Source organism: Solenopsis invicta, chromosome 11 (assembly GCF_016802725.1).
Source record: "Solenopsis invicta isolate M01_SB chromosome 11, UNIL_Sinv_3.0, whole genome shotgun sequence".
NCBI classification, from domain to species: domain Eukaryota; kingdom Metazoa; phylum Arthropoda; class Insecta; order Hymenoptera; family Formicidae; genus Solenopsis; species Solenopsis invicta.
Window position 1 is genome coordinate 3,839,861 of NC_052674.1, and position 27,866 is coordinate 3,867,726.

General features: G+C 39.2%; 2 protein-coding genes across 3 annotated transcripts in view; one reads left to right on the top strand and one right to left on the bottom strand.

Moving 5' to 3' along the window:
- Positions 1 to 3,785, top strand: part of LOC105194654 — a 132,770-nt gene extending 128,985 nt beyond the window's left edge. For both annotated transcript variants that reach the window (XM_011159683.3, XM_039455003.1), the window contains one exon: positions 144 to 3,785. In XM_011159683.3, coding sequence (XP_011157985.1) covers positions 144 to 263 — 120 coding nt within the window. In that variant the 3' untranslated portion in view covers positions 264 to 3,785. The remainder of the gene's footprint in view (positions 1 to 143) is intronic.
- An 8,242-nt stretch (positions 3,786 to 12,027) lies between these two features.
- The window catches only part of LOC105194661 (zinc finger protein 358), a 32,297-nt gene continuing 16,458 nt past the window's right edge, over positions 12,028 to 27,866 (bottom strand). The window contains exon 6 of the mRNA XM_011159696.3: positions 12,028 to 14,075. Coding sequence (XP_011157998.1) covers positions 13,819 to 14,075 — 257 coding nt within the window. The 3' untranslated portion in view covers positions 12,028 to 13,818. The remainder of the gene's footprint in view (positions 14,076 to 27,866) is intronic.

The window sequence follows — 27,866 nt, forward strand, 5'->3', positions numbered from 1 at the left end:
GTAATAAAAGAAAAAATAAATATTAATTATTAATACTGGTTTTTTTAGTATGATTTTTATTGGCTCAATTAACTTCAATTGAGTTCAATTACTTTACTGCACTATCGTAATTCACTAACTGCTGCTTTTTTTTTTTTTTCCAGAGCAACTATTTCGATTGTGACGACGATTGCGCCGATGCCGGTACAGAATTGGCTGCAGGCACTCCTATTCTATTGGACCACGCTTTATCGCATCATCTGACTGTGTGTTCCATACAGTAGCAAACGACCGGTAGACAAAGATTTCGAAATAATCGGCCCTTTGTTAGCCCGCTCTGCCATGCGTTCCAGAAGAAGATGATGACGTCGTCGGCATGTCAATATCTTCCGACAATTGCACAACATTCGCGTTAAAAACAAGAATTAGCGAGACTGAAAGCAATCAGCGCGGCAACGATACTACATAGAAATCGAATATTGAGTAATAAGAAAATTGAGTCGTTCGTTTTTGCATTCCGTGAGTCTTCACACAGAGAGTTCATGTAAATATGTTTTTTTTCCTTGTCACAAGTAATTTTATCTGACATCTCTTGTGCGATTGGACAATTATTTGCTCAACTGTATTCATCGGATAAATGCAGCTTCGCACGTGAATTCATACATTGATTTATTGTCCAGATACGTCCGAACATGTTCGTTTCACGATGCAATGAATACAGTGAATATATCCATAAATTTACGATAATATAAGCGAAATAAGTTCTTAAAAATTACAATTATTTTGCAATTATATTGTAGTGGCGCAACGACTCGTACGTTTGTATCGTCGAAAATTAGAAAATTGCGTTCAGAAACGATGATAAGATACGGCTAAAAAATCGGACGAATTTAAATCAAGCCAAACAGCGCCAAAAAATTTTACTGTAGGATATCCTAATTAATAATTAGCCTGCGTACCGCGTTCGTACCTCGTACGGTTCATCCATCGGATAAATGTATCGGATATCGTCTAATTGGATCGCTGATATGCGCGGTGTATATGAAGTCTGTATACACACATGCACGTGTGTGTATAGGTACATACATATTATATTTACTACATGTTTTATTATTAAACTTACTTAAGTCTAGCGAAATGCAATTGTTAAACAGTAAATGCGCGCAGCTAAAGACGCTCCGGACGATGGAAATAATTTCGCACAATGTTATGTATAGACTTTATATGTATGTCACGCAGTTGAATATGTGTTCGATTAAGTTTTCTAAGGTAAACCCCCTCCTACGAAGAAGAACTCCACGTTGAGTTGAGGAGACGCGAGTAGATTTTCTCAACCTGTGTAGAATGTGCGGTGCGCATAAGCGTGGTGCCCATGATTGCAAAACGACGTCTCCAAAAAAGATGTCTCGGCGAATTTCTCATTTGTCGTGTAAACGAGATTTCTGTGAAATAATTAACAACCAGAAGGTTGAGGAAACGTTCTCGTAAGACGTATAATTGTAAGCGTTATAACGATTAACGAAGCTAGGCCTGAATTACGTTGCGCACTTCGAGCTGGGTGGCGCAAATTAAAAAGATACGAACGGGAAAAAGCGTCGTACTTACCACGAAGGATTAAAAAAAAGAAGCTTAGCAATATATCTAACTGAGATTTCAAAGAGGGTCAAGTGCCAAATAATTTATTGCTAAGCTTGCCAGATAAATAATCGAACTGTTAAAGAGACTTTCTCGCGTGTATGTTAATTAAAATGTTGCGTTATATTATATATTCGGATGCTCCGATAAAATTTTATACAGAGCTGGAACAAAAAAGTTATATCTTTAGATTTAATCTATAGGAATCTAATGTATTCTGCTCGCGAAATTTTTTCTGTCTACAAACTTTCATTGCCTTTGAATATCACGTGACATTCTTTTCAATCATCGCATTTTACAATTCAAATTATACCATTATAAAATACCATACTGAAAACTAAAATACTCAAGTGTTTTATTTTAATTTTCAGAGTCTTTAAAAGTTAAACGTAAAATTGAATTTTAAGATGTTCGTAAATAAAAGAGATATTTACTGAATCTCATCCGTGAGCCATTTAATAATTAACGAAGTGATAATCGAAATTCACATACATTTCTCGTAAAACTTTTATCATGATTATCTTAAAGCGATTTAACATTTCAAATCCAACATTTAGACGGTCCATTATTAACTGCATTTGCAGCATTAATTATTCCTTACGTAACTTCGCTTTTAGTACAATTGAATGTTCATCTTCATTATTTAAACTTGAAAGTGATACTTTTAGAGAGACTGGTATTATAAATCCTGGGCGAGATAAATTCAGCCTCTTTTCTCGTCCAGAATCACGAGCATGCGAATTCTCGTGTTTCGCGCGTGAAAGCACGCCAACGTAGAAAATTCGTCGTTGGACGAAATTAAGAGCGCGACGTTTTTGTTTTCTATATACAATTTTATAAGTTCGTAATTTATCACAATTTTTAAATTGTTCGCAATTTTTTAATTCTTATTGCAATGTTACTTTTTTACGAGGTATTTTGTCGATATTAGGTGTAATGAATAGTTATAACCTACAGTCAGTCTTGGCATCAAGTTTCTTCTAACTTGTTGAATGAGTAGATTTGCGCTCTTCTTGTTCTAACATAGTCGTCGCACGGTTTATTATGAAATCGTGCAAATAGGATCTTCAAACTTCTGAAAACAATAATAATTTTTTTTTATACAAGAAAAAGTTACACCTGCGAAACCAAAGAATACAAGTGTCTCTGATGATCCATCTCTTCATTTGAAAAATACTCTAAAGACAAATAGCAGATTTTTTAAATATAATAAATTAGAGCTACTATAATAATTAAAAATATGAAACTACTATGTAATAACAGAATAAAATAAAATTATTATATATAAAATACATACGAAGCGAAATCCATGCTATGATTTTCATTAACTATCTGAAAGTAAATTTATTAAGTCTAACAATGAATTAAATGATCGATTATATCTGATAACTGATATACGTTCTAAGAATATGTTCGTGAATTAATAATCGATCGACGATGATGAATATCAGATGGCACTTATTAATGTATCCCTTCTTACTCAGATAGCGATTATTTATCTTTGTTAAGGAGACGCGCTATAGCAGAGTGTTGGTATGATTGAAATATTATCGATTAAAGTTATTAAGTATAGATAACAAAAGAAGCGATCTTTAATTAAGTAGACGCGAAGTGGAAGAGAGCCGCGAAATTGAAGTTTAGTGCTTGCAATTACTGTATTGCGCTTGAAGGTATTTGAAGAAATCTGAATATTCTTAATTTTACAGGTAAATGTCGTAAATAAAGACTTTAATGCATTTGCGTTTAGTACCATTAAATACATTTAGTACAATTATATACATTTACTACAATTAAATATTACTATTATTAGCATAGCATCGTTAATACTATATAGTTAAAATCCGTAAAATTATTAATATTTTGTATTTCGGGCTTTCTTCCGCATGTATCCCTAGCCAATCCAATTTTAGAATGCACGTTTGTTGCATCGGATTGGCTTCTTCTCATCGACGAAAGTAACAGCGCAATTAACCTTTCCAAATATATTCGAGAGCCGCGAGAAATCTCGCGAGGGTATGTAATGCGAAATCTCTGGCTTCTAACCATTTTATAGTAACATAAATTGCGAGGGAAATTCCGAGCAGAAGATCCTCGCGAGCCGTTGTGCGGCGTACTCTTGAGTAAGAGACTACCATTAAAGTACGATACAATATACTTGACTCTCGTTTTAACCGTATTCATTTTTAATAGCCCTTTTCCTTCCTCGTATCTCGCAACAAAGTTAGGTTTACAGATCGACAAGATAAAAACTATTAAATTATTAAACCAAACATATTGCCAATGTGCTTACAAGAATATTTAATCTACAATCAGTTTTATTTTATAAAATTTCTTGATTCTATTAATTCACTTGTTAAAGAATATTCAACAAAAGGTTTGATTTACAAATTGTAAATAAAAAACATTAAAAAATATTTATAATTAATTTAGAATATTTACTATATATTAATTTAAAATTTTAAAAAAGATAAATCTTGTGATAGATAAATTATTTAAAATTTTTTAAAATTCCTATGTAATAATTTGAAATAAAAAATTCTAAATAAATTTTTTATTTTTGTGCAGTTATCGAGAGAGTTCCGTTAGCGCACATCACAAAATAGTGCACATCATATACGTATATAACGTAAATGAAACACATGCACCGGCACATACGTCAGTAAAGATTTATGTACGCATATTATATGTACGATGTAGGATGTACGCTAACGAAACGCTTCCCATTTTTCTTGAGAATATATTGCAAAATATATTGTAAAGAATTGACAAAAATTGGAAAATAATGTTATATTTACAATTTCCTATCTTAAGATTATCAATAAAATAAAAGTATATTCCGTAAAAAAGTAAACATATTGATAATTCAGAAAATAAAAAATTGAAAAAGATCTTATTGATAACCAAGTCTACAATTTTGTAGAATAAAAATATAACAATAGATTGCATAATCAAATAATCATTTTTTTTTAAAAACTATACTTATAAACTACCTTATGATGCCACATATTTCCTTTTTAGCTTTAAACATTTAAATTCTGTTTCAAAGATTTACATATTTTAATTTTTCTAGAAATACATTTATAACAAATAATTCTATATAAATATATGTTCTTATTGTTTAAAAATAAAGTTTTTTTATTAATTTATCTTTAAATATAAAAGTTGATTTCACTGTATTCTTTCTTAAATGAAATTAAAAAATCAATAGAAAATTGAAGATATCCAAATTTTAAAATTTAAATTTTTTAACTTGACAAATGCTTGCAAATTTTTTTGCATTACAAAAATCAATAACGCTTTTTTCTATTTTATTGTTTGATGGTAATTATTACTGTTATTTGATAGTGTAGAAATTATGATGTTCGTTTGTCAGCAATGTAGTCTGCTTTCTTATCATCTACGATAAGATAGATATTTTCATTGTGATAAATCACATCAAATTAAAAATAAACAAGTAAATAAAAGTTGCTTTGCAATTAATAAGTTATTAATAAAATTAAGATTTCTTATTTTAAACAAATTTTGATTTAAAAAACTATTATCATAAATCTAAGAAGAAAGAAGAGGTCCAATTAACAATGAATACTGTTCTAAAATGAGAGTCAATATTAATATTGTTAATAATATTAATATTATTAGATATCTAAAAACTTAATAATCGACATGTGCAAATAGTATTTAAATAGATTTTTTTTTAACGTGACTCATTAATCTGATAACTCAAAGGTCATCAATTTCCTAAACATGGCAAGGCCATTCACAAATTAAGATTTATTATTTCTTAATTTTTATATAAACAATTATACTTTTAATTAATCATTATTTTCTTATCTAATATATTTTTATCGTTTACTAAACAGGTCCTATATGGCAGAACCTGATTAGTAGATAATGAATTTTGATTTCCATACCAACATGTATCAGTTATATTCTCTAAGAAACTATTCGTCGGAAGACATCCGTCTCCATTCGATATCTCATCGTATATGCCTCAAAATATCGTAGTGGACGATGATGCCATTTTGATGGTCGCTACGCGTCTTCACCCACGCGGGATCACAGGAGATAGCACTTTGGCAAAGTCGAGGATCCACCCCCGCGTCTTCGGGGATGGGAACGAAGCAGTCGGGATGTAAATTCGATTGGAGGTACCGGCTACATAGGATACTCTTATTTCCGAAGATCCGAGGGGGTGGGCGTGAGCGACAAGGTAGGGAGGGTCTGGTGTCCTCCAGCTCTCATCCTCCCCGACCTCCTCAGTGGAAGGATGCCTCTGGGAGCGCCGCTTATATCGAGTTAGAGCCGTTTGAATACAGACACGCTTCTTCGGCTGGAAGGGGTCCACCAGGCTGCCGGAGATATCGGAGGATCAAAAGTTGATACCCGATCTTCCTCGCGCGACTCTAGCTATCCTTATATGATTACCCAAGGACCTCCTACCACCGGCGTTTCCTCTCCCGGCGAAAGGGTATCGGCGCAGTCCTATCCCGCGAACCCTCCTCCCTCGCCGCCATCTTAAGACCGATGCACTAGTCCCGCACGACGCATAGAATACTTAAGGATCCGTGTCTTCCGCGGTCCCTACCACCCCATCCACGACGACCTCCATCTTTCCGGACTAGGCGGTTGGAATGACGTGTAGTACGCATAAAGTATTCCTAGGAGACGATCCGTTTGGAAACTGAGTTACGGCTGCTACGTGGTCCAGGCGGCGATACGGTCCGCGACATCGACGAGGTCGATCGCGAAATTATGCACAGTACCATGAAGTAAGGGAGGGATGATTATATTTCCATTTGCACCGTCGATGAGATGTCGCGCGTGGGAGCGATAAATGCGAATAGGTGGAAAAAATTTCGATCGACAAGAGATTCCGAATTGTTGTTTACTCGATTGGATCTGCGGTGAATCTTTATTGAATAAGATCTTTAAGATGAGAGCAATATAAAATTAGCAATAAATAAAAGAAAATTAATATAAAATAGAAATTTGTTATTGCACAATCTTTTTTTAATGAAATTCTTAAATATATAAAGGCACGATTGTCAAAGGATTGTTTCTTCTAAGCGCAATTTACTTTTCATATCTTTAAAAATCATCAATTTTTTAATAAACTAAACAAAACTAAAATAAATTTTAAAATCATAAATCTTTCTTTTTTTTATAAAAATACGTCATTTTTATTGATTTAATAGCTGGTTACCTAACTTTCTGTAATTCTGTTCAGTACTACGCTGTCATCGCGTAAAACATTGTACGAAGAATCGAGAGTTAAGGTACTGAAGAGGAGGTAGAGAGAATTCGTTGATCCTACTCATCAATGATGCAGCCGAAGGAGATACACGATGCCACGGTTGCTTCAGCGAGGCACGATGCATGTCCTTGGGGATCGATTTCGCCGAGGACGACATAGCATCGACGAATAATCACTTTTCCGAAGTATTCTCTGGCCAACATTCCCGTGGATAGCCACCCGCGATCGTGAATGATCATTTATTCAGGATAGGAATAATGAATCGGACGCCCATGGGAGCGTCGTCATCACCTTCGTGTGGATCGCCAAGCCTATGCGTGAGCTCTCATTGATTCCCGAAAACTTACTAGGAGTCTTAATAGTCGATTGGAAATGGCACTGTCACACTAAATGCAGACTATTGTTGCCTGTTTTTCTGGCTTGCAAATTTTTCCACTAAAATTGATTTTTTTCCCTCAACAAAGATATTCCTCTTTTAGTTCCTATTTAACTCAATTGAATTTTGACTTTAACTTAAACACTAATTTGATCCAATCTAATTTTAGTTGCAAATCTAAATGGCGAATGTTTTATTTTGATAAAGTACAGACAGTTTTAATGAACTACAACAAATTTGTCACATTTTCTTTCAAATGTTACAACATTGCGGCAAGCAGCCTCTTACAAAATCCTCTACAAAAATATACGGGAATGTTATACGGACCCATGCAAGCCAGAATTCAATCGATCTCTGACTGTATTAAGTCCGGCCGGAGACGCTTGATTGATCGCCTGAACGCGCGACGTGCCCTTTTCTTCCTCGCAGGCGTAAGCGACCATTTGTTTTCTCTTCCTGCTTTCCATGTCGAGCTATTTGTTTAAAGTCGCGCGGCGCACAGAAGAAAGAGAGAGTCGCCTCGTTATTAGAGAAGCCTACTGACAAATGGCTGCATCCGTGACAGCTTGTCGCCTGATCGATAGAATGTTGGACTATTTATAAAAATAAAAAATAAAAATAAAAGAAGGAAAAAGGAAAATACAGACAGAGAAGAGGAAGAGGGACAATCGTTTAGCAGCAATACAGGAAACTTCTAAACGTATAAATGTCTGATAATTTCTAAGAAGCCGACCAAGCTATCCGACCGGATGCTACGTCAGCCGAATTGACGAGGGAGCGTGCACGCGCGAATTAGTTACTATCTGACCTATACTACACTAAGTATAAGTGATCGTGAGCGAAATTGCGCTTGTTCCTCTGTACGTTTCCGTCAACGGAAGGAACATATCTCCATCACGATCCGCGCGTGGAACGAATTAGCTCGCGGCACGCAACGCACGAAAATTGCATGAACCATGCGCGCGCGCGTGCGCGAGCGCGCGTGGAGTTACCTAATCTCCCTCTCAAAAATTCCATTAGCCGCGCGGTGCCCGACGATAATTGGACATCGACGTTTTTTAATCCGGTTGACCCGTGCAAATGCAACTGACGTGCAAATCCACGCAGCATCCGGGACGCATTTGCGCGAAATGAGATTTTGCTATCCGGTCACTCGTTGGCCTGGAAATTCGACGCGCGGAACAATAAAAGATAAAAAAAAAAAAAAAAATAAATAAATAAAATGGCGCGACGTCGCAAAAATACGCGTACATTTTGCGAATAGTAAAATGTAGAAATAATATTTTTAAGCAGAAAAATATTTCACGCACAACTGCACGAGCTGCGTTATGAGAGTGCGACGATATTTATGGATGCGTATCGTTTTTCTATGATGCGATAATGAGATCAAATAGGCAAAACGACACGGTGACACTTATCATTTTCTAAAGTGATTTAAGAGTAGAATCGTTTAGTCAAATTGAAAGTAATTACATATGTATCATGCAAGTCGATGGAGCATGATAGTTCGTAAACGGTTAAATTGATTAATATTGACGTATGCGAATGATAGCCTTAATTAAATAAACGTGAGTAATTCAAATAAAGCTGTTTAAGGGGATGCTAAAGTGAGTTTGACCGACTGAACAACGACTTACACACATACGATTTACAATTCATACAAATACAATATCAGTATTGTACGCCTGTGCATGCACAGATTTTTAAACATACTAATCTTTTGTATTAAATATTTAAACATAATTTTAAGAACTGAACATTGTATTTTTATAACTCTCATTCTGAACCATTTTTATTTTTAACAAATACACTGCAGAATTTTTGTATGAAGCCAATATTGGTACACTTTGACAGTTGTAGAGGGCCATATTAGATCAAGAATAGATAAAACAAATCTAAATTTCTTAATTTTTCTTTGTTTTCGATATAAAATCGATGATTTTGAATTATATGTATTAAAGCCTATACATTAATCGTAGAAAAGAACTTTTAAATTTGTAAAGGCAATGAAAAAAATAACGGGCTAAAAAAATCGTGTTCTCTCTTAAAACAGGACGACTTTAAAATTCTCTTAACCAATTTTGAATTTTGTCTTAATTGATTGACACATAAAATTAAATAATATTATACGTAAAATATAATTACTTTTTATTATTATTTACATTATAATATAAACTGTAATTTAAAAGACGATCAAAATTTGTTTATATTGTTAAAATTTGTTTATTATCCGTTTAATTATCATTTCAATATCTGCATATCTATCATTTATTTAGAGTGATAAAATGGCAATTCAATAATTTAATAGCATTCCTTCTTTATTTAAAATAAAAGATATAAAACTGACACGTTTCTAAATTATATAAAGTGTTTTGTAATGAATATTATGTTCAATTAGTAACAATATTACATTTTTAACTTTTGATTGCGTCATTTCTCATCGACAGATGATTACAACGCGATTATTTTTGAACTGTAGCAAAGCCATCAAGAGCAACCCTAAAAGATTGTCGTGCAATCATATTTCCCTCCGTCCTCTAACGGACACATCCGTACGTCGGATCCTTGTGCCACTACATCACTCAGAGTTGTCATAGACCGGGACAGGTTACGACGTTCTCGTATGGTTTCCACCAATTTGGCGACACGCTCGCGCGTTCGCGGATCCGGACCAAGTTATTGCGGGGGCAGGACGGGGGTTGTAAATAATATGGAAAACCGCGCGGTATACGGGGGATGCGGTCCTCTTCGCCGTGCGACACTCCGCCAAACATGTATGTGCACAAGGATACGAGGAAAGGAATACGAAAAAGGAAAAACGAAGTCGCAGAGAGTCGGCGAGAAAGGGAAAGAGGGGGAGAGAGGGATTGAAAACGACGGAAGGGGGAGAACGACGGTGCAAGATAGCGGCATCTCTGACTGGCGGTATACGCTAGCGGTGACCCGAGTCGCCATATTTCAAACTGGGGCGTCCTCCGAGGGGCCGTGAATACCTTAATAGTCATAAGGTGTATCCGCGTACGGCGGGTATATGGAGTTGTCCCCTAAAACGTATTCGAACGTTCCATAGCTGGCAGCTGCGCGAGATGATACAGCCCTGGACGGCTGTTCTCCGCGAGAATACGATGTGGAGGAGCGCAGGAGCGATAGAGGAACACTGCTGCGCGCTAAAGTGGTGTCGCAGAAAATTGCCGATAGCCGGGAATATTCGCGATTGGAATATTCGCGACTCGGGGCGGTACCAATAATACGGGGTATTACGATCGCACGGTACTTGGCAAAATTGTTCGGACAATTTTCAACGCCGCGCATAGATCGTTACGGATTTTATCGCTGCGAGCTTATTGACACCTTATTATCTTTGCGTCGGGATGGAAAGAAAGGGGTTGATGCTTCGAGATTCAGAAATAATTTCTGAATATCAGGCACGCTATATGAACAATTAAAATTTTGCGAAACATAAATACGCGGAAAGAAGTTTTGCTAGAGTTTCTAAAAAGTTAAAACTGAAAACAATATTGTTAAACCATTAAAATAACTATAAAAGAGACGTAAGCACGGTGAATAATGTTATATAAAAAGTTTTGACGTTCTAGCAACTAGCTTCAGCGTCCGACATAAAATTATTTTTACAGTCTAACAAAATTATTTTCAGATCTGTGTCTAGCTAAATTTTTAGGTACTTTAGCAGAACTGTTCTTTCCACGTAGGGGTGTTTAAAAATCCATAACGTAGTTTACAATCGCGTAAAAGCTGCTTTACAAGCACTTGATCCGCATGATGATGTCTCACGTCTTCGCGCGGCTGTTTAATAATGAACGGCTCTCTATTACTCAATGGCTATTAGGAAGTACGCGGGAGGGATGGTTTTCGGTTCCACTCGGTTCACGGTGCAATCGGTTAATCACCGCTCTCTCTCATCCCCAGCTCGTACAGCCTGAGACAAGGTTTAAGCGCCGACGTAGCCGCGCGCCCTTCGGCCCACCCACCGGTCCCCATATCAATTAATCTTACCCAGAATGCAATAACTGTCCAATCTGCTCCCGTGGCTGCGTCATGGTGTCGTGCAGTCTGTGCTGTAATGTCCCTCCACAGTCTCTGTCTCGCTCTCTATTTATCTTTCTCCTCGTCTATCTCTCTCGCAGATAAATTTTTCGACGTTCCCCATCTTTCTTCTCTCTTTTGCCGGCCCTTATCCTTTATCTCCGCGACGTCCTGCACGATTGGCGCAGACGATGGAAGCTGTAAACGAGCTTACGGAAAATCTCACGTCCGCCCCAACATCGCGCTCCCCACACCCTTGCGCGAAATAATGAGCGGGAATGGGTGGGAGAGAGGGGAAGTTCAGGGAAACTCTCTCCGGCAGAAAACATATTGGGCTGTTAAGGGGTTCTTCAGAGTAGTCTGCTTAATTGGCACGGCCGTTTAACCCTGAATTACAGCGAGTGAAGCTGGGATGATCGTGATCCGGCAGTGCCAGATTCAGCGACCTTGATTAATCGAGCTATCGACTTGGATGGAAAGTGGAAGGCCATCTAAATTAAGACGCGCGTCAAAAGCATATTCCGCAATGTGATTATTCTTGGTTACTTCTTCACTTGAGTGGAATTGTGTACACGTCTTTAATATTTAGAACAACATATTGTTAAAAAAGAATTATTTTTTATACTAATTCTATGCCGTCGTTACGGCAATAAAATATGCAATAAAAAAAGTAATAAAAGGCAAGTCTTTTTCAATAAAAACATTTTGGAGGGAAAGTGATTGTTAGACAGAAGAAGCGTTTACAAATGGTAACAGCGTTTATTGTTAATAATAATAATGACAATAATATTAATAGCGAGTCTCTAATTACAATAATTACATAATGATATTAATGGTACAACAATAAAAATTTCGATAGCGAGAAAAAGGGAAGAATATAATAACTTCTTGGTGAGGCCACGGCGAGCGAGCCGCCATTAGACGGAACGACTCTGCGCCGCACACATTACGTGCCCTCTCTATTTATAATATTTATAGCTTCGATTTATTTATATGTATATATTTATACGCTTAGACTAGCCGTGATACAATCTACGTGCTATTTACAATTTTTGGTCACAGTTGCAACTTTAGGGGTTGGTGGTCTTTATGTTCTTTTTTTTTTCAACGACAGGTGCGGGAGATATGCAAAATACAGTACGTTCTTGCCGTACTTTGACACGTTATACGCCATTCGATCGTGCTACTCGGACGTAATTTTTAGAAAAATACATTTAAATGTAGTATTAAAAAAATATATAGTTCTCAAATCATTAAATTTCTTCTATATTATAAGTAACATTATATAATTTGCGTATATTTTCAATTAAAAAGAATTTTGTTTTTATAATAACGAATGTTATTGTGAACATAAATGTACGGCATCTTCATAAAATTATTAATCTTGTAAAATTTACAATCTTGACCGTCCGACTAGCTCGACGATCGCATTGCGTATCGTGAGAATATCTACGTAATAAGAGAAGTTACACAGTAACAGGTAATCGATTTGCAGGTAGCTAGACGATTAAAGTAGGAATTGTTAATCATCATTCGTAACAAAAACAGTCGTCAGTCCATTCACTTTCACACTTTACATATCGAAATTCATAAATTATCACTTCTCACCGAAGAAGGCTCTCAGTCCGAACGAAAATCGATGAAGAAACCAAACCCCGGCGTACACTTCACTTAGGAACGAAACGGAACGCTTTTTCGTGGAATGTCCAGTCGCAACGAATCACCAATTCACTTTCTCTATTTATCCTGAGTATATTCCGCAAGTTAAGAATCCTTGAAGTGGTGGGATACTCGCGTTAGATTAATCGACGCACGCGAAATAAAATGGTCGAATAAATATTAACTTATACAGTCTCCTCGCACTAACGTCAAAAGATCAATAAAGATCTTGCGATAAAAAAATGCTACGGTATACCCCCTTTCCGGTAAATTTTACTTCGTCCCGAGAGTTCATTCTCGAATTGCACTGTTCCGATTAATTTCGCATTTGTTAGGCGATCTAAATTTACACAAAATTTTGCAATCCGCGATTGATTGATATTAACATTTTGCCTTTTGATGTATTTCTAAAATATCGCAATATTTTTAGTTCAAATCAATTATAATCTTAACGACTGCATTTAAAATGCAATTTTTCCGGATTGACATTACGAATTAAAATTGAAAATTTAGCTTACAAGCACGTTTCTCAAGTGCTGTTGATTTTTAAACCTTTTTTCTTCTATTCGGAAGTACATTAAAAAAATAAAAATAATATAAAATGCAAAAAGTTAATATCTTCCAGCCAGCAATCCACCATGATGCCATCCGCAATCGCCTCACTAGCAATTCTATCCATGAGATTAATTTATCGCTCTCTTCTCCGCCATCATTGAGATCGTTATTCATGATTTTACTTCTCGTAGTTGCGTCCTCAATCTGGTCGAACCGCCTTCCGTTTCACGGAAAAGAGTCGCTAATTGCGACGACCTCCAGTCGCCGTTCCGTATCAATCTGGCGCCAGATTATCAACCGCTTCCTCGTCGCGATCTCACTGCATCATCGGAGGATTTCCACTGGGCAGGGAATTCTGTCCGGGAATCGAACCAATCGGCGGTCGATGCGACGCGTTCAGATCAGCGTGCTGGGTCTCGCGATGCCTCCTCAGATCGACCTTACGCTGGAAAGCTCGACCGCAGAGCTCGCAGGCGAACGGCTTGAAACCCGTGTGCTTTCTCGAGTGCGTGATCAGGTTGCTGCTCTGCGAGAACGCTTTACCGCATACTTGACATTTATGAGGTTTCTCGCCTGCAACAGAAAAAAAGACAGAAAAGCGTTTAGTCTGGAACTAGACTTGTGACTGATTAAACTTTTCGGTCGATCGATGTCCGAGAATTGAAGGATAAAAATTTAATTATTTAATTATAAACTTTTTAATTGTCGTCGAAAGTTTCTCATGTACTATAATTGGAAATATATATAAAATTGGAGGAAAGCAAAAGGCTTTATTTATAAAAATTTATCTCAACATTTTATAGTTTTTTAATCAGAAATATCAGAAACATCTGATATTTCCTTCGTTAGCGAAAACTCTGTTTATGGATACGGATTCAACGTGTCGTTTTAACCGAGCTGTCTATAAAGATAGTTCATCGTCAAGTACAATGAACTTAAAGGGGGAATCGGAAAACTCGAACAACGCAATCCAGCTTTCCTCTTCCGCCTGTCGCATTCCAGCGAGCATGCACGTTAATCCCAGAGTGCCGCCAGCTCTATCCTGCTCGGTCAAGACTCTCCTCGAAGGCGAAGGGAAGAGGGAGGAAGACAGAAGGTATGGAAGGCTAGCCACCTCGCAAGACGGGTGTAGGTGGCATCAGCGATGCGGGGCACGCCCGGTTAAGATTTCCTCCCAAGCGAGAATCTCAGCCACCCCGGCGGCGAGAAAAGGCAGAGAGAGAGACGAACCGAGAGAAGAGCGAATAGTGGAAAGGGGTGTCTATGTGCGCCGCTGTAGGGGTTCGTTGTCTAAGGGGCGAGGAGAGAACCCCGGCTCGAAGGGTCGCCGCTCGTTTCTCTCATCCTGGCCGCGAGCTCTGATTGGCGACCGGGGGCGGCTCCAACCCACGTGTTACCATGACTACCGACGGGATAACCCGGCTGCTGCTGACTGAGGGTGAGAGAGAAAGCGGCTGCCTGTGCTGAGGGGTGGTGGTGGCACGACGACGATGCGAACCTCGCCGCTGGTGGGCAACGCGGAGGGCCAGTTAATGGACTCCCCCGTACGTCCATACGTCTGGCCGAGCAACCGGTACACACGTACGTACACGTTCGCCCTCACGGCATCGGCACGGCTACGGGCGGAGGGTGGATCCATAAACAACTCGTTAGCCGAGCCTTCAATCTCGCCCCGGCCGATACGACGAGGCCGTCGATCGCCCTCGCGATTATACCCGGCCGCGATCTTGATTTCCTCTATCCGGGAAAAAATATCGGCTGCTTCTTCCCGGGGATTTCTCGGGATCGGACGTGATGACCCATATCCACGGCGGAGTGCGGTGTGTCTTTCCCGAAATTCGAGTCAATGCGAAGTGCCGCGAACATCGATCCGAGGAGTTTAATTTAGAATGCGAATATTAGTTACCTCGCTCGACACTCGCTGTCTTACAATTTGATACTTGATAATTCTGACGTTTATACTTCGCGTCTAGTGAGTAAATTATCACTTTGAATCTAATAACGTTTCTCTGTTTCGACCGATGCTCTCTCTATTAAGATTTCTCCGACATTATTATTTGTGAAATATTTCCAAAATATATTATTCTATTAATAACACAAAAGGCCAATACACGAGCGAGTTGGACGTGTTATTCTCTTTAATTTCTAACTATATAAATTAATAGTATTAGCAATTGCGGAACGTTTCGACTCGAGTTCCTCTTCAACCATTATAAATACCATTATATTATTCTATTATTAAGCTCTCATCTAAAATAATAAATTCGAAAGAGGACATCGTGAGAAATACAATAAATTAAATACATTTCTATTGAGCAATTGAATTTTCTGGCTTTGACTTATATTATTAGACTCATTATTCTTCCGTCTTATCGAGGTTTACGTATTATGCACGTGGTTTTACGCGATCATTTTATGCGAACATCAGTCGCATAGTTGCTCTGTCCTCCGGATCAAGATTCACGCGCGGATTCAGAGTTAAGGGCGCGCTTTTGTGGAGGGTGTACCGTAGGAATCCGCCGACGAGTCCGCCGCTCGATGAAATTCCTCGCAGTTCTACGTGAACCCGAGGGGGATGAGACGAAACGGATAGAATTTTCGCGGAGTTAAGCGCCGATGGAAGCCAGGACGGGGGTGGAAGCGCAGGGCGGCCGTTTGAAATTTATGAGCTCGTAAAATCAAGAACCGTCCGAGCGCTCGCACCGAGGTTGCCCGTTTCGCGTCTATATCGCAACGACTTCTCCATGGTTACGGAATATCGCTTCTGCCAGGCAAACGGCCACCCGAAAATCCAAAATCCCTCGCACTCGGCACAAACCCTTCCTATTTCACTGGCTAGTAAATGGACCTCGAAATTTCGTTTTCTACGTACTTGGGTGGATATAAATTAAATAAAAAATAAAATTTTATTTTTTTAAATATATATTCGTGATTAATAATGACATACTTAGTTTTCACTCTTGAAAAAAAATCGATATTTCAAATAACTGTCATAGATTTTGTCATAATTTCTGAGATTTTGAAAAATACAATACGTATTTATAATGGAGCTCTTCATATTATTTATTGTATATTTATTGCATATATTCGTTAGCTATTATGGAACTTATATTAATTTCACAGTGCATCATGTTTTATTCAGTAGTATACTCTACGCAATTTGCTATCTAGAGATAATGTCACTATTTTTATTCCCTTATATTGTTGATGCAGCTAGCGCGAACCGCGGCATTTTTTAGCGGCCGGGAGAATATTAAGTTCAGCGTTCATATGCGGGAGAGAGAGGATGGCACTTTAAAATATCATTTTCTTGAGAAAACGAAGGATTAAGGGGCCGGGAGAAAGAGGGGGGGGGGAAAGACGGGGAGAATAATGTGTAGAAATGGAACGCCGGGTCTACTGGGATTCTCGTTTCTTGGAAACAAAGTAAAGAAGAGAAAGACAGGGCAGAAAGAAAAGGAGCCGCCGGAAATTTACGCGCTCATAAAAATCAAGAGCCGTCGGAACTCCGTTGGATCCGTCGAGTTTATTTCTTCGGTGGAATTGTCTGTGTCAAAATAACCGCGTTAATAAATTCGTTGAAAGCACCGAGTTATTAGGACGATGCGCTATCCGCGATGCACGATTGAACGTCGCAACTCTTCGTAAACATCCGTTTATCGATTATTGATTAATCAAAAGAGAGTCGATCTATGCTCAGTAAAAATTTTATTAGATCTTGTATAAATTACTTGTTTATGTTACACGTGGAACAATATTCTCTTGCAAAGGCAAGGCAATGTAGCTTCAAGAACGTGACCGGAACGATGATCGATGATCAATAATACTTCGGGTATGAACGGAAAATTCCAACTGTGAGCGGAAGAATTTTCGAAAAGCGAAGAAGGAAGATAAAGAATATAGAATATCGTACATACAGAACGTACGTGGTCTTATGGGTTCGTGAAAGAAATATCAAAACGGTGTTCAATTCTTCAAATGACATAAGAAATTCATCAGTTTTAATAAATTTATAATAAATTTTAAAATATTATTACAGATCTCGTGTTTTTTAACAAACTTTTGATCTTACTTGCAAATGAGAAAAAATATATAATACTGGGTTTATTTATATCACAGAATTAAATTATACAATTAAATTAGCATTTGAAAGGAAAGCTCCTTTGACGATTGATAAGTCAATCAGAATTTAGTAGATCAAACTTTAATCGAAAAATGATGCAATCATTAATTTAATTTAAAGCTAAAATTACACAGGTACGATTATTCATTGGGTTATCTTTCAACTTGCTAAGAAGTTTCTTCAAAGCATTGCGACAATTTAGCATTGGCAATTCTCAGTACATGATTCGATCAACAATTGGAAACCATAAATTATAGTAACGGATTCGCTGAGAATAGAGGAATTTTCAAAGAAAACGTAAGTTGGCGTAGAGAAAAAAGCCGAGCGTCTCTCGGAATTTACGCGCTCGTAAAAATCAAGCACCGTCGGAGCGCGCCTTATCCGTCCTTATCCCTTATGCGGGAAGCACCGGCGTTTCGATCTAAATGCACATGGGATGCATTCTCTGCCGCAGCCTGCGCATGTATATACCTCCGCGGCATCGAGGAGTGGCAGAGATCAAAGATTTAACCGGCGGCGGCAGTTGAGATTCGACGCTCGCGAATTTTTAACAGCGAAGCTGGATGAAGCCGGTTGGCTCTGAGAGCGAGGAGATTCGAAGCTGAGAACCCCTGAGGTTTAAGACGCCATTACACCCCTCAGAGCTGTCGACCGACGCCCCTAAAACTATATTAAACTCCCGGAAATCTTGTGCGCGAGAGGGTACTCCGTCTCCGCTAATTCTCCCGTCCCATCGCTCGTGCGTCCTTTGCGAGTGCCGCAAGTTCGAATGTTTCTTTCGTCCGTTCTTGCAAGCAAACTTAAGGGGAGCCTAAAGTCATTCTGTTTTACCGATTAAAAGCAGTAATTGTGTGAGAACTTCTCGTATTATTTTCACAAAAATTTAGAAATCCTTTTCCAGAATTAAAGTATCAATATAGTGTGACATTTTATGTCAAGAAAAAAAAGTTTTTTTTTAAATTCATATTTTTTTCACCACTTCTTAAACCAACATGGCGTCTAGAGCTGTCAAGTGGTGACAATATTTGATATAAGAGCTCTGCAGTCTGTACTTAAGAAATTGGACCCCAGACATGTAAATTACATAAGAAGCAATATAGAGTTCTTGAATTAGACTTACATACCCAATTTGATGTATAAAGTTTATACAAAATTTGATCCGTATATGTGCGTGTAATATTGATGTAGTGATATATTGATGTTTCGCAAATCCTACATATGTATCATAAATCGTACATATGTAAGTTGCTGTTCTGTCATTGTGTTGCTGAATTGAAGGATCCTCCAGCAAACAAAATTGTAATGGTAATTTTTGATGAGTATGCTAGTCAAACTAGATTTTTCATTAAGAAAATGCTGAAGTCATTTTATAACTTTATTTTATAAAATCAAGTTTGATTGGCATACTCAACAAAGATTACTATTACAATTTTGTTTGCTGGAGGATTCCTCAATTCAGCAACTTGAATTTATACGTAAATTTGAGTGTTTTAACTTTCACGTACTCTAGTATTTTTCCTTAATTTTCAATCTATAATTAGAATAACAACTAATAATAAAATGAAATAAACATAAAAAAAATAGTTATATAAGATATAGTTAAAAAATATATAAGGGTCACAAAAATATTAGCTTTTTAAATAGTTTGTTAAATTTCTTAAGCGCAATCTTATGCTTTTCAACGTATTTCGCTCTCCCAATATTCAAAATTAATTACGATAGAAAAAAATGTTTAAATACTGGTATTATTTCAATATTAATTTCGACATTTAAATTATTATGTTTTTTTACGCACTTCTTTATACTTAAAAACAGAGAAGTGAACTGTGAGAACAGGAGTGATAAGAAGCAATTGGAAAAGACAAAAATTGAAGAAACGAAACAGGAAAAGAATGATGGCAAAGGATTAAAGGAGGGAGAGGGAGGATGCTAGTATGTAGAAGGTGAACCGGACGCTGGCCGAGGCATTGATTTCTTCTCGTCTTCATCGACCACGTTCCAAGCCTCTTGGGGCGTCTCTGCCCTCTAACTGAAATTCTCGCGTTAGACGGGAGGAGGGTGGAATCGAAGAAGAGCGCCACATCTCATATTTCATATCGAGGACAGCATGGATTTTCTTCCGTATCTTCAAAGCTCGCGTAAGGATTACCTGAGGATATCAATCAGACCGTTGCTTCTGCAGCACAGCGTTCGTCTCAGCGACGGGTCGGTGAGTAAAAAATATTGCAGGGATATGATTGGAGAACCGATAGAAATTACTACATATTCCTTGTGTTCTGTCAAAACGTATGCACACGTAAGTTCAACTTTTTATGTCACTTAAAGGAAACAAAATCTCTTAAAATATCTAAAATTTTAGCTTAAAATGTGAAACGTATAGTTTGACGTTAAATAAATGGAAGAATATTTATAAAAAGTTTTCTAATAGAAAAACCAAAACTTCTATTAATAAGAATTAATTCGGAAATTGTTAATTAAGTATATCTATTAACTTTAAAATTATGTATAAAATAAATCGCACAAAGTTTTCCAGCGATTACTTAACTATTAACGAGATATAAAATATTGTTCTATTTTGTCATTGTCATTTTTTGATCAAATTAAATCGATGTAATCGTATCTGCCATTGACAGATGTAGCAATACAAATTTTTTGATGAAGCTATCTAACAGAAAATAAAACTAGAAAAATCAATTTTTAGCGAAATCCCAATATACGTTTGGGATATTTTGTCTCGTCGCATGAAGTACAAAATAAAAAACGTAAATACGCCCTTGTTCGCTGTATACCGATATACCGATTTACAAGCGGCCGTTACTAGTCTCCAATTTCGCACTGAGTCACGTTTGTGTTTACCAGTTTACGCCCACGTCAGCCATGATTTTACGCCCCATCCCGGCGAAACACGGGAATCCCTCAGTGGAAAGATAGGTGAAACGATCGATCGCAAAAAGATGTCGATTACAACCAATCCCAGCGTGCACCGATTTATAAATAAAAAAAATCTCTAAATACATACATATGTAATACAAATTTAATTTTCCAAATAAATTTATAATATTTAAAAAAGATAAAAGAATTTTGCAAATGCCACAATACTTTTATGATAAATTTTCTCTATAAAGAGTGACGTACAATCATTAATTTAAAAATACAACTTGAAAATTAGATCTCGCTACCGTTCTTTTCCAGGGCAAAATCTAAGTGGACAATATTTCCAGCAAATGTAAAATTTGAGACGTTAATATGTGTGTATAAATCCGCGCGTTTCTCCTTCGAAACAACGATTATCACTATCCGCTCATAAACTAATAAATTGAGTACATCGAATCGGCAAAGATTTGTCTACATCTTCAGATTTAATTGATTTTGTCGTTTAAGTGCCTTTCGAATAAATAATTCGAACTTAGGATTGATTAGGATTATGATATTTAATATTAAACAAAATGTTCATAATTATATAAATAAAAATAATTCTAATCCGTTTCACACTGTTAACTATAATACATATTTGGGTAATTAATTACAATGTAATCTAATTGAGAGTTAGACATTTCGTCGCTGTATAATTCAATCAGAAATCGGCGGCGTAGAGCATTCTGTACCAAGCAATAATTTTGGCAGGGCCGATCGAGGAACAGGAATCAAGGGTAGGAAGAAGGAAACACGATACCAAGGACTAAGTCCGTTAGCTCCTTAGTGCTTTTGGTATACCGCAGGGATTCGCGGTAATAATCCTCTCCCGTACGATCATAGAGGATGTATGGCTATTAAATTATTAGCGCGTCGATCAACATTAGGAATCGTGACAAATCCGATCTATGCCATCCGCGCTAAGACTCCTCTTACCACATCGCTCATGTACGCGCAGCTTAATTGGCAATTGTGTTTCGAAATGGCTTCGCCTTTATCCATAGTGCTCCTCCTCCTCGCCCACGTGGTTATTAATAAATGACCCATTGATACAAAAGCAATTGTTTCAACTGCTCTAAATCGATAGCGATGTCGGAGGAAGCACTACTTCGTGTAACAACGTCTAAGATTCGCAAGGGTTAAAATTAAAATGATTATTAAAAAATGGGAATCTAGTAATTTTGAAATAACAGACACAAAATATATTTCTATCTAAATTATTTCTTTAAATATTTCTGGAATGTTGAACGTTTTAATTCAGTTCCTTCATCTCTGTTCGGTCATTCGTACATAGCGTGTGACCACAAACGCCGCTTTGATGCCAATGACGCGGCTAAACTCATATAACTCTAAAATACGATGCAGTCGATATATCCGGGATAACGTTAAAACAAATTGATTGCATCGACTGCGTCCATTGCCGCAACCAGCTCGCAACAACAGCCTTCACAATAAATAACAATAACTAACGACCGAGTCTCCCTGATCGCCGGTGAACATCACACTCACCCCTTTCCCTCCCCCTACACGGCATATCAAACCTATCCCGACTCGTATGCATGCGGCCTCAAGTGTCAGTGACGAGCCGAGAGAGAGAGAGAGAGAGAGGAGGGAGAGAGAGAAAGAGAGAGAAGAGAGAGTTGGGGATGCACAGACGCGCTGATGCTGCGCGCTCCGGGTGCAGTTAATTTCAACCACCCGCGCGCGCCGGGGGTTGTTCGAGTGGGTGGTTACGCGGATAGGCCGAGGAGCGAAAAAGGGGGTGGCGACGGGGTTAGAGTCGCGGGAGCCGAGGGGGAGGCGGTTGGACGGTGCTAGAGCGACGAGATATATACCGGATGGTAAAAGGGGGATGAAGTGGGGCACGGAAGTGGCAAACGAGAGGCAGGGTAACAGGAGCGAACTAGGGGGGTTAAGGGGCGGGAGGGGGGTTGACGTACTCCCGGCATGTCGATATCCCTGGAAATTTAATCATGCCGTTCCACTATGAACATCGCGCGCTGCGCCACTCGACGAGCGCTATATGGATGACGCCTCGGTCCCGTGGAACGTTATACCGGCGAATTTGCATGTTTAATGTGGTATCGGTTGCTTGCGCGCCGCGCCCGCGCTCGCTCTCTCACCGGCGCGACATTAAATATAGCGCGCCTCCGCTCGCCGACGTCAGCATCTCATCCGAAAGGTGCGCTTTTATCGTTCCCGATGACAAGGTCCTTGTCAGCCGGTAAATCTTGCGTCAGTCTCTAGGAATTCGCAAGTACGGAGCGGATGTTGTTGTCATCGATTCACCAGTCAAATTATAATATTGTGTAAGCACAATACAAATACGTTGCAAATTATCCAGTGAAACGTACTCGATCTCCTTTGATTTAATTATTTAATTTTCTCACGCCTATACGAGACTTAGTTACTAGACAATTTCTTGTTCCAATTTGCGCTGTCCTTCTAAATCAAAAAAGACGACCACACCCAACCGACGAGAGGCCCGAGCACTGTACTGTGTAACAGTAACATCCAATTAACCCGCACCCCAATCCGGAAGACATTCTTTAAGAATCGCAAACAACGATACAATCGCGCGATTAACGCAACCACGGTCGCTTTTACGTGTCGGTCCTACGTGCCGTGTAAACATGCTTTTTACCGCGTGTGGTCCGCTGTGCTGGGACAGGGCGGTACGTCGTCGTCGTTAACGAGCCGTAAAGACGGAAAGAGGGAGCCGGGACGAGAAGGGGGCCGGGCTGAGGCCCCTCGTACAAGGGGGCTGGGAGGAGAGGGGCAGATGGTCCTCCGACCATGTCGCAAAGTTTAAACAGCTTAGAGGGATGTTGCGGCGCCCCGATGCTTAGGGCGCCAAGTCAGCCGGAAACCTCTAATAGCCCCGTCTGTCTGCGCGGAAAGGAGACGGAGAAAGGGAAAGAGAGGGAAGGAACGCTCATAGTCAGGGATGGAGCTCGTAGTCCACAGCCCGTGCTACGAACGCGGCCGCAAAGGTGCCCGTACAGGTTGTATCTCCCCGAGTATACGATAACCGCACCCTCGAGGCGAGCCCGAGGGAAACGCGCGCGTTCGACCAGGTATCCGCGTACGTCGCAGCCGCAACTGAATTCATAATTCGAGAGGGGGCGAGGACTCGTGCGCGCCCGTGCCTGCGCGGCTTGAAGTAATTATTAATCGTGTTACGGTTGCGCGGAGTGTATGTACGCGGGTGTGTTTGTTAAAAATACGCGGCTATATTTTAATCCAGTCGGCAATACACTTCCCGAGTGTTTTTCTTCCAACGGAACAGTTCTGCACAAATAATCACGCGCGACGACGCATTACCGGGAGGAATAATAAAATTATGTGTATAACTAAGTACGGAGACAGTTAATTTGAGAGCTTCTCAAGCAAAGCCAAGCAAAATTAACGTATCACAGAAGGCAGATGTAAAATCATGGAGTTTGTAATGATAATAGAATGAATAGAGAAGCAATGCGCGCGCTTCAGTCACATGTGGATTTAACTTTCGCGAGCAATTTGTGCTCGCTAGCTACAGATTGCGATCGTTAGTAAATTAATTAATAAAAACTAGGATTTAGATGCAGTTGTTTTACACACAACCGGCACGGTAAAGTAATGGATGACCTCGACAATTTCAATTAATCATCCCAGTTATTGCGAGTGTTCTAATGGATATCGTATTACGGAGTCTTTCACGAGGCTTTAATTTCCTCCGCGATAACGAATACGGATACTGTTTGATGTGTATGACGCATATTAGACACATATGTATATTTCTCTGAAGGCGTATGATGTTGAAATTATTACTTGTTGAAATTTCACTTGAAAAACCATGATACACATTTTTTCTTGGTATTAATATACTGCGAAATAAACTATAGAGTACATTCCTTCAGATTATCTAACAATAAACAGTTGCATGAAATTCTTCACGTCTAGATGAATAATGCAAAAAGCGATATTGAAAACGATTAATCGTTACAAAAAAATCACCCGTTTACAGCTGACGTCTCAAATGTGTCGCCGAATATTCGACCGAAATAAAAACATTCAATGAGAAGATGAAAAAGTACACAGAATGCACTCATTCTTCCCTTTTTTTCCCTTTGCTTCGACCCATCGACTTTACTTTATACCAACAGCGGACAGGTTGTGTTTATTATGAAAACAGGGCACGATCACGCGTGTGTAGATAAGACCACATACACACTGCGAGTTGATCATCCCGATGACAGAGGGTCGATGATTTCGATAATGTTCTTCTGTAATCACATGTCAGCGCCGGAGAGAAGTTGATAATCGTTGATTTATCGTTTTATGTTTGAAACGCTGAGAATGGTGTAAAGTTTTAAAAAACATGTATAATTAACATCAATTAATCGAATGTATTGAATTTATTCTTAGTATTATTATTTTTGTGCTAGAAAATAATTTATTTAAAATTGTTGCGGCAAAAACATTATATTTCATCAGCAATGATGAATTCTGATACAACGTATTTGATGAATTATCACGATTCGTTATTGTATTCGTCAGACTGGACAACATCGCACGCAGCCGATGTTATCAAAACTCACGCCGAGCCACCCCGCAAAGCTCTGAAAATATTCTGCCGCCCCTCCCAAAGACATTCTGCCAGTGTTTTCTCATCGAAGAGACTCGTGGCCACTTGCCAGTCTGTCACTTCGCTCGTCAACCCCTTGCAACGACCGTGCACTTGACTCGTCGCATCCCCCACCCCCTCGTCGCGTCCCACTGTCGTTACTCCCCGCCCCCGTCCCGAAAACGTTCGCCTAACTGCGAAGGTAACGCGAAGTAACGCTCCGACCCCTCGTAGCCTATTCCGGGTTGCCGGCTCGCGCACGAACAATATTTGCAGAGCTCTTATTCTCAACCCCCGTGAGCGGCGGCGCTTCGGCCCCCGCTCGTCCCGAACCACCCGTTTCTCTTTCCACCCCTCGTGTGCACCAGCAACCACCTACCTACCTACCTAATAATGATTTTACGTTACGCCACGCCGTTCCCCGGGGAATCCGACAGTGCCGCACCCTTATTGCACATGGCCCGTGCTCGGTACATGGGGTACGTAGGCGGCCTAAGGGGGAGGGGGGTTGGAAAGAGAAAGAGGGCTGATTATCATTAGCAGCGGAGTCCCAGAACACCCTCGTCGCTGAGCCTGACGCACGTACGCACGCAGCCAGCGCGTCGCTCGAGGTCGTGGGAGCAGCGAGATTTGTTCGTGCGTATGATAAAAAAGAGCGAGAGAGAAGCTGACGAAGAGATCGCATCGGAGCGAAAACAGTACGTTGAATCGATCTAGCGAGCGCGTGTACGAGCTACCAGAAGCGTGTAACTTATCACAGAAACGATGAAACAGATTTCAAGCTAGTAACTTTCTAATTAATTCTATGATGAAATAATGCTCTCTTTGGACAGTTGAATATATCATAAGAGAATTCAATCTAGTATTTTAAATATAGTACAAGCAAATTATATAATTATGATAAATTATTAATAATAATTAAAATAAGAAATCATTATTATCGAGTATTTTCAGTAATTTGTGTGTAACACGCGTAAAAGTTTGATAAAAAATTGGCTCTAAATTTTCAAATCACGTAGAACGTATCAAAAGTATCTTTATTGAGTAAAAGAGGTTAAAAAAAATATATACGAAGCAACACTCTCTCGTTCTTCGCTGCTGAAGAAAGAGCTGTCCCTCGAGAGCGAAAGATTCTTAAGGAAAAAGGACTCAAACTTGTTCTCGTTTCACGGTCGCAATTGCTGCGACCGTGAACGTCATTGGTTGTCGCTCTCAGGACGCCTCTGAATTTTTTATTCACCTGAATAATGAATTAAATGTTTCATAGGGCGACCCTCCGCATGGGACGCAACGGTGCGTATAGGTGGGCATAACCAGGCGCATCACGACAATCCACGAGTGATCCCGGAGGTTGTTAGAGAAGTCTCCGGAAGTGACCATCGTTTTGTATCCTGCTACGTTGAATCCTTCGGCCATTTCGGGGGAAGGGGGAGGACGTAGAATGAGCATCGTATAGGGGCGGAGGGTATCGGAGTGACGGCAGGATGGAGTGGCGTGGGGGAGGACAAGGTGATAATTTGATAAGACATCGGGAGGGGTTGCCATGGAGACGATACAAAACCCAGAGCCTCGACTGGAACCCTCCAGCAGGAGGCCTTCTCTCCTCTGTTGCTCTCTACCTTTCTCTTTCTCTCTACCCCGAGAAACCTACTCCTTCAAGACTCCGCTCCATCAACCGGGAGACACCGAAGTGTCAAGTGTCCTGCCGCCACCGCCGCTTTGCGACTCCCTCACCTTTTTTTGCTCCGGCCTCCCCAGTCACACGTAGAACTTCGACGCGTCCGACATTGATGCGTATTGTCGAAGATAAACACGCATCACTAAGGTACGAAAAAAAAGATAAAGGCTCCTACAAAAATTGTACGTATTGATAAGAATTTCCAGTTGTTCTTCAGATGGAAATGACATTTCGCAAGATCATTTTATATCCTTTCTCCCTTTGCTGTACTAATTATAAATAATCTAATTTTCGAATAATAGCTTTCAAATAGAAATCATTATAAATGCCTAAAACAATATTAAATGTTCAACCGTCAAACGATTTTTGTTACTTTAATTTTAATCGAAAGAATATTTTATTTTTCTAGATATTTAGTGTAATCAAAATATCTAACTTCGTAAGATAAAATTATCCGCTTGTGTGTCTTGCACAGACTCCACGTTGCGTCACGGCAAAGTTCCATTCCAAGATTAGGGAGCCCATGATACCACCCCAAATCGTGAGAGCAAGAAACGTGAACGTTAAATACAGAAGAGACGGGGGAACCCCCGAAAGAGACATTACGATTATTACCGAGCGAAATTCGCAATGTGGGACTCGGCATCCCTGAAATGCATTGGCCACATGTGCTATATTCAACTGGATCCTCTCACAAGGACTCGGCCCAGACGGTTGGCTGCATTATTTATCGCACGAACTTGCCGGACTAATTGATCCCTTACGTCCCCTCGATAACGATACCCATCGGAATCACGAGCGCGATTTTCATGTAATATCCGCGAGAGTTAGCGAGCTGTCCAAAGATAGGATAATTGCGTTCCAAGTGAATTCAATCCGAGTACTTTTAGTCCGTCCGTTTAGATAAAGCAATATAAAAATATACGGACGGATTAGAAATGCAATTTGCCGTCATATTCGTGTGTGGAAAACTTTAATAAATAAAATTATTAGGCTTGATGGAGAAACTTTTAAATTTACCTCAAAACTGTTTACAAAATTAAA